General features: G+C 35.4%; 1 protein-coding gene across 1 annotated transcript in view; it reads right to left on the minus strand.

Annotated features, from left to right (window-relative positions):
- Positions 1–3,821: 3,821 nt before the first annotated feature.
- Positions 3,822–12,167, minus strand: part of LOC149547207 (uncharacterized) — a 94,107-nt gene continuing 85,761 nt past the window's right edge. Inside the window, exons 2-4 of the mRNA XM_089791551.1 lie at positions 4,879–5,869; positions 4,574–4,740; positions 3,822–4,419 (exon numbers count right to left, since the gene is read on the minus strand). Of these exons, the coding sequence (XP_089647677.1) occupies positions 4,212–4,419; positions 4,574–4,740; positions 4,879–5,869 (1,366 nt within the window). The 3' untranslated portion in view covers positions 3,822–4,211. The remainder of the gene's footprint in view (positions 4,420–4,573; positions 4,741–4,878; positions 5,870–12,167) is intronic.

Genomic DNA, 12,167 nt, shown 5'->3' on the forward strand with positions numbered 1-12,167 from the left:
TAAAATTATCCATATTCAATTGATTAGAATATAAGGGCTAGAAACCCAAATTGGACTGCAGTCCACAAACTAAACTAGAGAGTAACGTCACCTATGCAAGAACAATTCCTTGTAAGTGCAATAAGATCAGCCTAACCTTAACATCTACCTTTTCACATATTTAGCAAGTCAACACATCATCATATTTTCTCTATACATTGCACATCAAATCACTTACAAACTTGATCTCTTATACCTAATCTCAAGAACAAGACTTAACAAGTCGGCTCCAACAATGACATAAGGAACATGTAGAACACTAGATAATACATCAATCAAATCTTCATGCTAACCTCTACCAAAGGTATATGTGATATGAAAATCTTGGTTCAACCAATATCAATTATCAAAATGATCATATCATCGATCTAACAGGATTATAATCAATCCAAAAAGTCTCTATCACTACATAATGTAGTTTTTTGTCAAGTTGACACTCATATCATCATGATGTATGCATAAGACAACATTATCAACTATGAGCATAGGAGTATATGCATCAGAACCTCTATAACTATAACAATGTAATACAAGATTCTTTGTACTTTTCTTATACTGATCCAAAAATTGACCTAGTATATTGGCCTATTTACTCAAACTTAGTTGATTTCATCAAGTAAACTATGTTACCTCCGAAAGCTATCAAGTGGCCAAGAGAATAGAATGTAGGCATACATGACAACATACAAAATATATGTAGTAGCGTCTCTTGCTAACAAATTATTGTCCCAAAACAAGTACTTGAATTCTTTCTTAATTGCACTATTTTGGTGAGTTAGTGGCTCCTACCAATTTGGGCCTATTTTCATATGTGCTAATATCAAGTCCCTGATAGTTATACCTCAATCCTGGTGTCTCAATATGATCATTGGAAGTCATTTTATTCGCGAAATACCTTAAGAACCCTATATAACAGCATTCTTTCAATTTATTTTCACATCCTTTATTTTGCAACCAACACAACACATCAAGCAAGTATCAAGCAATCAACGTGACATTTTACCCCACCATATCATTCAAGCAATTTTTAGATCTAAGCATTATGGAAAGTTAGAACAATCAATATGCAAACATATCTTTATGATTGATCTTCTTTTTGTCATGTCATTTTATCGTATCAACACGTGTGATCACATTGAAATGGATATGTATTAATAGGTATGAGGTATGAGATTCAGTTATTTGCTCCAAAGTTGTCATTTCAATTCAGTTTGAAGGTTAGTTCCACAATCGAGGCTTTATGTAGGCAAGCCCTTGTCAATCAAACATTTTTTATTCTTTGTTTATGTCAGTGGCAAGATTGAAAGACATGGATTTAGAATCAAATAAAGAAGACAAATACCTATAGAGTGAACTTTTGCATATCTAAAAATTCAAGGTCAAAGATGCTCTGTCTAACTTTGACCTACACCTTTTTTATGAAACTTTCAAGAAAGAGTTTAAGCATTTGTCTGATACCAAAACAACAACTTCCATTTGCATCTGGCATTCCTAGGTCAAGATCACCCCAAGCACCATTGACCTAATGATTTCAACCCATTTGCATATATATAAAAACCAATTTCTCACCTTTGGCCATAGATTTAGCATCAAATTCAAGTCATTTGTACAATAAATTTCAGCTCAAACAAGGAGTGTTGAATCCATCTTGTGGTCAAATCCTCTAACCCAAGTGGATCCACTCCCAATATAATCAAGGAAAAATGGATCTAGTTTCTAATTTGCATGCATAAACTAGTGAATACATTTTCCACTACATTATGATTTAAAATATCAAAGAGCAAGATCAGCAAAAACTTCATCTTTAGACAAAATAATAATAATAACTTTCCACAAACAAAATGACTTGTCACCCATAACTTTGCTTAAAATCTCAATCCATTACAAACAATGACTTTTAAAAAGATAATATTACAAGAAGAAGAAGAAATGCACCAATTCAACCAAAGAAAGGAACAAATACAAGTATTTTCCTTTGATATTATTGAGTACGAATGCACTAAGATGTTTGTGACTTGAACGAAATTGTAGACCATCATTACATCAAAGTGTGGGATGATCAGTCGTACTAATATGTCCTAAAGAAAAGTTAAAAATTAAAAATGGTTTCATCTTATTAAACATAACTTTAAATTTTTAAAACATTAGATATAAGTTGTGTTTTTCAATTACAATGTGCACATTAGTAATTGTCTTATTGATGTTATCAGCCTTGTCAATAGTGTAGAGATAAAGATCCACATAAGGATAAATGGGATAATATTGCTTACATTAAATATGGAATATTTATATAAATGATTTGTAGATCCGTTTCTTTTGGACATCTTTAAAATGATGTTATCAACCTTGTCAATAGTGTAGAGCTAAGATCAACATCAGGATAAATGGAATGATATTGTTTACATTAAATATAGAATATTTATATAAATGATTTGTAGATCCATTTCTTTTAGACCTCTTTAAAATGTTCCTCGTGTTCTTACTAACTAATTATTGATAACCAAATGCTCAAGAGCCAAATCCAAAAGAATTTATCCAGAACATTTATCCTTGTATATACATTTTGTCTATTCCTTCCTATTTGTGAAAGCTTGGCTTTCACTCACAAGTTTTTAATTCTCTTTTAAGACACTAATTCTTGCAGCTATACCATCTCCATATATTTTTGTACTCAATAAGCCGTCTCCGTATATTTGTGTAATAAAAAATGTTTGGCTTTCACCCAGCCATAAGATTCATAAGTAGCATCTTTTGTGATCAGACCCTAACCCATTTGCCTTAAACAGTGCAACTACACTCATTAATTATGATTCTATTATTCTATACTGGTAACAATACTTATGTTTGTCAGAGCTAATAACAAGTTTGGGCATGTAAATTACAAAATGAGACTTTAACTTCATAATATTACCATCAAATGAATCACTAATCATAAGGAACAGTGTAATTATTATGAATATAGAATCATCGTCATTTCAACGTTTGGCCATTATAATTTAATCTTAAAGTTTCGAAAACTAGTTCCAAAGAATATTTCAAATTAATACTCTCCTTGTTAATTCTTTATTTCTACAATCACGAGTTGTTTAAGTGGCTTGATTGAGAGAGGTATTTAATTTTTAACATGACAAATACCAAAATAATATAATAAAAATAAGTGAAAATACATTTTCTCGTGTATCTGTCAAGTTTACTCCATAATAGTGCTAATTTATAGACTGCTAGTTGTACACAGGTGATTTTTGTTTCCAGATAAAAACAGTTAGTAATCATCCAAACGCCAGTAAGCGATAATACACATGCACAAAAAGGAGCTATTATAGGTCTTCGCTTTGGCTCAAATGGAAGAACGAAAGAAATCTCAAGTTCTCTACAACAAAATAAAGTAATTTCATTCTCTGTTTGTTCCATTAACATGAATATGCCAAACAGTAGAAGACTCTAAAGTCTCAACTGATTACAGACAATGCTACATGTTTGCCTATCAATTCCATCCAGCGGACCTACCCATCTCATAGATCCTTCCAGTATTTACAACCTTAAGAATTGATAATAAACCTTTCTCTAACAACTTCAGAAAACCCCAAAACCCATTGCTGGGAAGTGTCCATAGTAAACAGGACACTGAATTCTGCAATCTTTTGTTGCAATTAACCTCATTACCCACGATGTTGCAGTTAAAGACTGGCCATTTGAGCTTTCTGAAGCTCTCAGCACTAGAGAAGTGAACCTCTTAATATATGTCCATATGATAAACATTAGATATTCAGAATCATAGCAAATTTTGAAACAAGCTACTCAAATTGTAATTTTTTGCACCAACAATTTGGTTATCAAGGGGAGAAAGTCCATGTGCCAACAAGCTACTCCAAGATAATGTGTCAGGGCGTCCACAATAAACAAAGGAAAACTGAAAAACAACATGCCGGTGTCAAATCATTAAAAGTAGACACAATTCAAGTTTGACATAACAAAAATCAGGAAATCAGTTAGTTGTACATAGCCATGACACCAGCAAAATCTCTACAAAGAAAGCTTGTGCCTAGTGCAGTGAAATACAAGGATGCATCATGCAAGAGATTATCGATACCCAAACTGAGATAATTTCTTAAATAAATTTGAAGATCTAAGTCAGTCTCAAATCCTAAGACAGATTTCTGGAGTCATTAGAACTAACAACCAACCAAGGCCCGAGGTCTATGCTCTATTACTAATAAGGGCATTCCTGTCTGCCGTACTGCTCTTACAAACCCCATATTAGCAGTCAATGTCGGAGATTGAAAGAGATCTCCAGTGCCAAAGATCACTTTGTGCTTCAACTTTATTTTCCCGGTCTCAGGAAGGCCCATCACACGAGCAGAAGGATTGTCTGGCAGCACCCTGTAATTTTATGTAGATCACCAAAAATTTACAAAGTCAACAATTCCCATACCAAAATAATAATAAAGAAAAATATACGTGACCAGGAGTAGCAGATGCTAGATGCAGATTTAGAATAATAACATTTAAGCTGAATTAGGCATAGGTTACTTACAGTATAAACTTTAGTAAGCATTCTGCTCGCAGTTTCTCATTAGGACCACTGCACATTGAAATAAGATCCCTGAATTCATCATCAACAAATTGAGAAATTATTGCTCTTTTTCCTCCTAAAATAAATGCCATATCTTCCAAGATGGGGCACTCAAGCTCGGACTCCGCCTGTTTCAGAGGTGCATAACATTTTAATACATCCATGGTCATTTAAATCAACAAAATCTCAGTGTCCTCATATAAAACAAGTGACATTAAAGACTAAATATCAAGCCTGCTCAGAAATTAAGAAGAAACCAAAATTACCTGCTCCCTCATGAAGCTTGCCGTGCTCTTAAAGCGCCTGTTCATATCTTCTTCTGACATTTCAACAAGTTCCTTTGCACAACCATTGCTTAGTTCCGACACAAGTGCCACTAAGGCTGTTGTATCCAGATTAATCAAATTGTCTTTAAAATTAGTTGTCTCTCCACCATTTACCAACACATCTGAAGACAGGTCCATTGATACAAGTATTGAAAGAAACTTATTGTCAAGATGAGGGATGTATTCCTTCAAAAGGCCTGCATTTCCACTCAATAACTTCTCTTCCAATTGAACGATGTCTTTTCCTTCTGGGACAAAGCCTTCATCAGGACATTTTTTGTCTGCCATATTAACCCTATCAATTTGACATTTGATACATCCACTCCCAAAACTTTCCTCTTTAACTTTTATCTCAAATGCCATCCAAACTTGATTTGGATTGGAAGCATTACTCCTAGAATCATCGATACATTTTTCCTTCATATCAAGAATATTGACCCATTCACCACCTTCCACATCCTGAAAAATATCGAAGTAACAAGTCCCTGGCCTTCCTAAATATTCTTTAGTGAAACTTTTCTTTTCAACAATATTTTGCTTGAGATCAGGTATCTCCACTGCATGATAATCTTCTTTGAGTCTTTGAGCAATAGCATTCTCAATTCCATTGGCAAAACAAAGAATTATTGAAACTGGCTGTAGAATAACACAGTTCAATGCAGCTTCCAGAAGGAAATCCAAACGTGTTTTTAATCCCTTTCTAGTGCATTTATTTGACCAAGAAATATACTTCGGATTTCGATCAGAAACAACAAACCACGCTGGCTTTCTATTATAAGTACAAACTATATCAACGTGAGTTCCTCTGAAATCAGTATTAAAAGTTCCACCTTGCAATGGTCCTCGGATTGTCTTGCATACACAAGACACCCCATTTATACCTGGTTGTAGCACAACATTCAGAATAGCTTCAACATACCCAATGTTTGTACTGCAAAATAACAGAAATCAGTTAATGTATAGAACAATCCCTTTTAAACAACAATTTGTTTTTATCATTTAACAGGTTTCTCTGCCCAAAACACAGCAGCATGTCACAGAAACTGAAGAACCAGCGAAAAAGGAAGGGAGGGAAGCTTTTAGGAAAAACAAGTAAGTTCAATGAAACTAATCCTTAAAACAGTTGGTAAAGATGGTGTACACCTTGCACAGGAATATCCAATATCATCTAAAATTAATGCCTGTCTCAAAATGAAGCACCGGGTGCAATATTTTCCTTGGGTGATTGTTGCATATAACATTAGCACTCTATTAACGTGCTGGGACACTGAAAAAAAAGCACTTAAAACTGAAGATCACGAATTAGTGACCCAATCAATGGCTTAATGGCCTCATGAACCAAAGTCAAAGGGCATATCAGGCAGATGCATTTAATGTGAGAGGCACATAAAAGATGCATTTAATAGCTAAATATCTTGTTAAAACCATTTAGAAAAACGAGTTCAATGAAACTAGCCCCAAAAACAGTTGGTAAAGATGATGTACACCTTGCACAAGAATATCTAATATCATGTAAAATTAATGCCCGTCTCAAAATGGAGCACCACATTTTAGGGGTGTAATATTTTCCCTGTGTGATCATTGCATATAACATTAGCAATCTACTAAATGTGCTGGCACACTCAAAAGAATAGCATTTAATACTGAAGAACACAAATCAGTGACCCAATCAATGGCTTAATGACCACATGAATCAAAGTAAAAAGGCATATAAGGCAGATGCATTTAATGTGAGAAGCACGTAATAGAAATGCATTTTATAACCAACTATCCTGTAAAAACCATTTAGAAAAACAAGTGAGTTCTATGAAACTAATCCTAAAAAGAGTTGGTAAAGATGATGTACACCTTGCACAGGAATATCCAATATCATGTAAAATTAATGCCCGTCTCAAAATGGGGCACCGCACTTTAGGGTTGTAATAGTTTCCTTGGGTGATTGTTGCATATAACATTAGCGATCTATTTAATGTGCTGGCACACTGAAAGAAGAGCATTTAATACTGAAGATAATGAATTAGTGACCCAATTGATGGCTTAATAGCTTCATGAATCAAAGTCCTTTCAGGCAGATGCATTTAATGTGAGAAGCACAAATGCATTTAATAGCTAAATATCTTGTAAAAATCATTTAATGTAGAGTTACAACAAACAAGACATCTTAGGTACATGATTGAAGAAAGCATCTAGGTTGCTCTATAAATATAATGATTCTTGATCGTAAAGTCAAACGTGGCCCTGAATGGCAGCAACGTAGTGTGTCCCTAACTAATCAGGGACATAGTGCATCCCTGTTTGGCTAATCAGGGACGCACTGTGTCCCTACTTGGGCCCTATCTTGGGACCTCCCCTTGGGTACCCTGTCCTGATTGATCCCTGGAGTTCATGCGCTGTATTGTTGGCCCGTGGGAGAAAGTCAATCCGAGCCCTTTATAAGCCCATCCATTTGCTCCATTTTCATCCATAACCAACAAGAATCCACCAAGTTCATAATCAAGCATTCAAGTCTTCAAGCATTCTTCAAGCAAACTCCTCCATTGAAGATTGAGGATTCAAGCATTCAAGCAAATTCCTTATTGAAGATCAAAGATTCAAGCATTCAAGCAATTGAAGGAGTTTACCTTCAAGATCCCCCTCAATCCATTCAAGGTCCTTTGTGTCATCTTCTAAATCCATTCATCCCCATTCTTGATCTTATCCAATAGGTAAAGAGAGCTCATTGCATTCGATTCAAGAGATCCTACTATTGTAAGGTGAATTCATACACTTGCGTTACATTTCTATAATTCAATTATTTCAATTCAAGGTTAATTCCTAAACTGGGCAACAAACAAAAACCTTTTTTAATGTAGGTTTCGGATCTTTGATTGGCAAACAAATTGCAGATTCAAATATCCTTTTTGTCATTTGTCAGAATTGCAAAATCGAATTCAAGATCGGACACGGTTGATCAAGGATGCAATGCTCCCCTACTTTAGGAGAAACTTATAATCGCACAAAAGTTGACCTTGCTAGATTGTCGAATGATTATTGGGTTTTGTAGATTCGGTAATTTCAAGCCCAAATGTTGAGTTGTTTTGTCCATTTTGAGCAAAACAAGTAGAAAATCAGATCCAAAGGTGCATCCTCTAATCTCCTTTGTTATTTATAAAGAAGGCAGGGAGAGGGCCCTGAACCCGAAGAACCATTACAAAAAGATAGCATTGCCCTCGGCCATTACAGCCAAGCAGCAGACTAAAGCATCATAAACAAGCTATGCAACCTTCCACAAAAATTATCAAAAACAACCAGCAAAACTAACAAAACTACACTATAATTTTCCACAATAAAAACATACAAATTACTATATAAGGAAAACATAGATCTATGTCTATTAAGCATCATGCTTAAACTATAATTAAACCAAAATATATATCTCAAAATGTTAAGCCAATGGAGATCATTACCTTAACACTTAACTAACATAAACATAAGAAAGTTCAAACAGCTTTTTAAACATAAGCATCTCTGAACCAAGAGATAACCAAAACTAATAAAAATAAAAGAACAACAGAACTTTCAAGCCTACTTGATGGCATTCCATTCCTTCTCCAATTGATAGAGCTCATACTGCTAGTTGATGGTGTCGCCAGCGTCCTGGTCGTCCTTCTTGTCGCCCGTACCTGCTTCCTTGGCCTTTTTCATCTTTCTCCTTCGGGTCACAACACCAAGAACAGTTCTTTCCAGGATCTCATGCTGAATTTTGCATAGGATAGAAGCAATGACTCCTAGCTCAATGTTAGCAATAGCCTTATTGTACATTTTGTCGAGGGAGTCAATCTTGCTCTGCATGTTATCCAATCAGCTAATTAAATTGAATTCCATCTCTTTTATCCTTACATGCAGAGCATCCATTTCTTTCTTCCCCTTATTTTTCTCTTCCATGGCTTCACTCTGACTCCCCTATTTGTTGGCTTCATCCATATTGGGCTTCTCCTGGCCAGGACTCACCACAACTAAGTCCACCTCAATGTGTGCCTCTCGTTCTTCCATTCATGTGTCCTCATCCTCCCCATCATAACTCTCTTCCTCTCCCTCTGCATACGCTTCATTCTCGGAGTCAATATCTACACTATCGTTAGACATTTCAGTTTCAGCTTCCAAGTATTTCAACTCTTCTTCTGCAACTTTTGTTTCCTTCTTGTCCTCCCTCATACTCATCTCTTTCTTCTTGTGGATGCATTCAGACCTCCTCTTCGTGGAGCTGAACTCCTGGCTTTTCCCTTTAGTTCCAGCATCCTCATTTTTTCCAACCTCTTCCTTAGACCCCCTATTAATTGGCATCTATAATTTCCTTTTCAATTTTCCTATATTTAGGGTTAGGGCCTTGGGGATTATGTTGGGGTGACTTCTTCCTCTTGGGTGGGGTTTCAAGCAAAAGGGATTCTTCAAGAGAGAGCATTTGGGTTGTTAGTTTTAGGGCTCGAGGGTTCCTTAATATCATTTTTTTGGGTAGAGATCTTAGGGTCAGCAAGATTATTCTTCAAGCGAGAGGAGCTAATTTCTTCAATCCTCATAGAGGAACTAATGCCAACATCCTCCTTTCTAAAGGCTAGACTCCTACTAAAAGCAGGGCATTGTGAGAAAACATGGCAGTAGAGCACAAAAGTCAGCCCCTGGTGGAGCGGAGGGTTATCACCACTAGCAATACTACCTTGTAGACAAGAAAGTAACAACAACACATTTATCATTTCAGCATTACGCAAGATATTAAGCAGGGGGAAATGATAAGCATGGTAAGGATTAAAATGCCCCTTAGGTAAAATACTTCATGACTTAGAGACAAACAATAGCAAAAGGAGGAACTAGAGAAAATTTGTCATACCCGTCTTTGGATTTTATCCTTTCTGCCTTCTCCTATTCTTGAAGAATTTCTTCTTGTAGAGGTTGTATCTAGCTTGGCTTTTCCGTTCTACCCGAGCCCCTTCACATTTAAGACCAGTAGCTTCAGCAATTACCTCCAAAATGACCACCAACTAAATATTGCGTATCGTAATTGTGCCCTTGTGCCAAGAATTAGCAAACCTAGATGAGAGTTCATGGTTGAAACCTCTCATGGCTTCAATGTAGGTATTCAACCCAGTTTTTTGGAAATAACTCCATATTTCCAAGTTCTGCTTCAATTCTATGTTATCCCTCGGCTCTATTACATCCCCAAATTTTGACCTAATTAAAATAAGTTATAGCCGTTGAGATGATTAGTTAAAACTATCATTTCCTTGATCATATGAAAAGAGAAGTTATAGTTAACCATTTATTTCATGTGAAAATGGTTTGTTTATTTGAATCGGGTAATTGTCATCATGTTTACTTGTTTATTGATTTTGGTAGTTAACCGTCATTACAGTTATCTGCAATATATTTTAATATTTGATTTAAATGGAGGAACTTGTTATTATTGTGGAAATGTTGCGTTGGTGGTTGCAGGAGTAGACGAAGGGGAGAATGCATTGTTAAACAGGATTCAAGGAACACTACCCTAGTCCATTGTTGATCATTAGGCATGACCTCTAGCTACCTTGACAAAGATTTAGCGACTTCATAGTAGAGTACACCACTGGACAGTCATCAGGTATTTTAATTATCACAAATATATATATATATATATATATATATATATATATATATATATATATATATATGTATGATGCCACCATGATACTAGGATGATATCTATAAATCGTACTTATTAATATATATATATATATATATATATATATATATATATATATATATATATATACATGTGCATACACAAAGAGGATATGATGTTAGAAATAAACCATATTTCTCTTAACTACACACGTATATAGATATACGTATATCTCTAGGTGCAACTTTAGATATACTAAATAGCATGATGAAATCATATCTTTAAAATAATTAAACATATGTATAATTTGAGAAAAGGAACTTTTAATAATTTAAAACTTATAATCTCTTCATGAGAGGCAACCAGGTACACTTGGCGCCACCTTTCAAATTCTATAACCTTGAAACCGAAGATCTTTGAAACTGTCATCTTGAACAAAGTGCGTGACTAAGGCTACAGCTTGCTTGAGCCAATGGAGAGATATATATATTGAACATCAGGCACCAAATGAGAGACGATCTTCATATCACAAGAAACAAAATTCTTCTTTTTATTCTTGGACTGCCCGATTTCATTCTAACTCTTTTTAGCCACCATCAAGAATCGGCCATCAAGTCGTGCGGCTTGGAAGCATCAGACTCCTTGGGACAATCATTACCAATAAGGTTATGTTCTAAGTCCTTTGTATCTCGATTTCACTATGGTTTTCTTTTTCTTTGTATCTCTACAACTTTCTATCAACCATTTAAAGGCTCGATATGCAAAGAGCCTGAATTTATTGTCTATCCGCTTTCCTCTCTGTCATATGAAATCCTTCTTAGAAGAATACTGTAATATAAGTCTGGTAACCGAAATGGAATACATTATGGCACATGATAGTGTCCGCGGTACATCGGCCGATGGATAGCAATCCATGATCATTATGAGGTTTTATATCCAAATGAGATTACATTCTCCAAGGACTCACCCTAGCTGGTATAGCCAATGAAGAAGGGTGGAGAGGAGGGGATCCCCAAGGGAAAAATAACACAAATCAGAGCTTCAATGTATAACATGGTAAACTATATGATGATTTCTAAAAGAACATCCAAGTTAGCTCATGATTGTCCAATATGTACCCTGTTGTCAAGTTGAGCAGTGGTGATTGGGTATTAAAAACCCATCTAAATCCTTGGCCAAGGTTGTTTAGAGGCATGCTTGTCTAATTTGATCACAAAATGTCGATGGTGCGAATGAATTAGGCATGTCCGCCTATTATTGAGTAGACATTCTAAACACTGGTATGCTCGGATGGTTGAACTATAGTGCCCCAAGCCTAACCTAGGGTAGAGAGGGTCTTTCTTGTTAAAAGATTGTGAGGGGATTTACAAGGTCCGAGGTTGGGAGGTTAAGCCTATGTCAATGCTTCTCCTCTTACCAGAAAGCCAAGGCTTGAACAACAACTTCAGTTAGTTTCAATATGTTTTCTGGATCCTTTCTTGCAAGTACATTTATCTTACTTAATGTGTAAATCTTAGAATAAATAGAAATGATTTAGATTCCTTTTTGAATTGTTATAGAAATCAGTTTAGTTAGTTGTTTCAGTTTTGGAAGTTAA

This window comes from Cupressus sempervirens, chromosome 7 (assembly GCF_028749045.1).
Source record: "Cupressus sempervirens isolate cs-2001-9-10 chromosome 7, ASM2874904v1, whole genome shotgun sequence".
Classification (NCBI taxonomy): domain Eukaryota; kingdom Viridiplantae; phylum Streptophyta; class Pinopsida; order Cupressales; family Cupressaceae; genus Cupressus; species Cupressus sempervirens.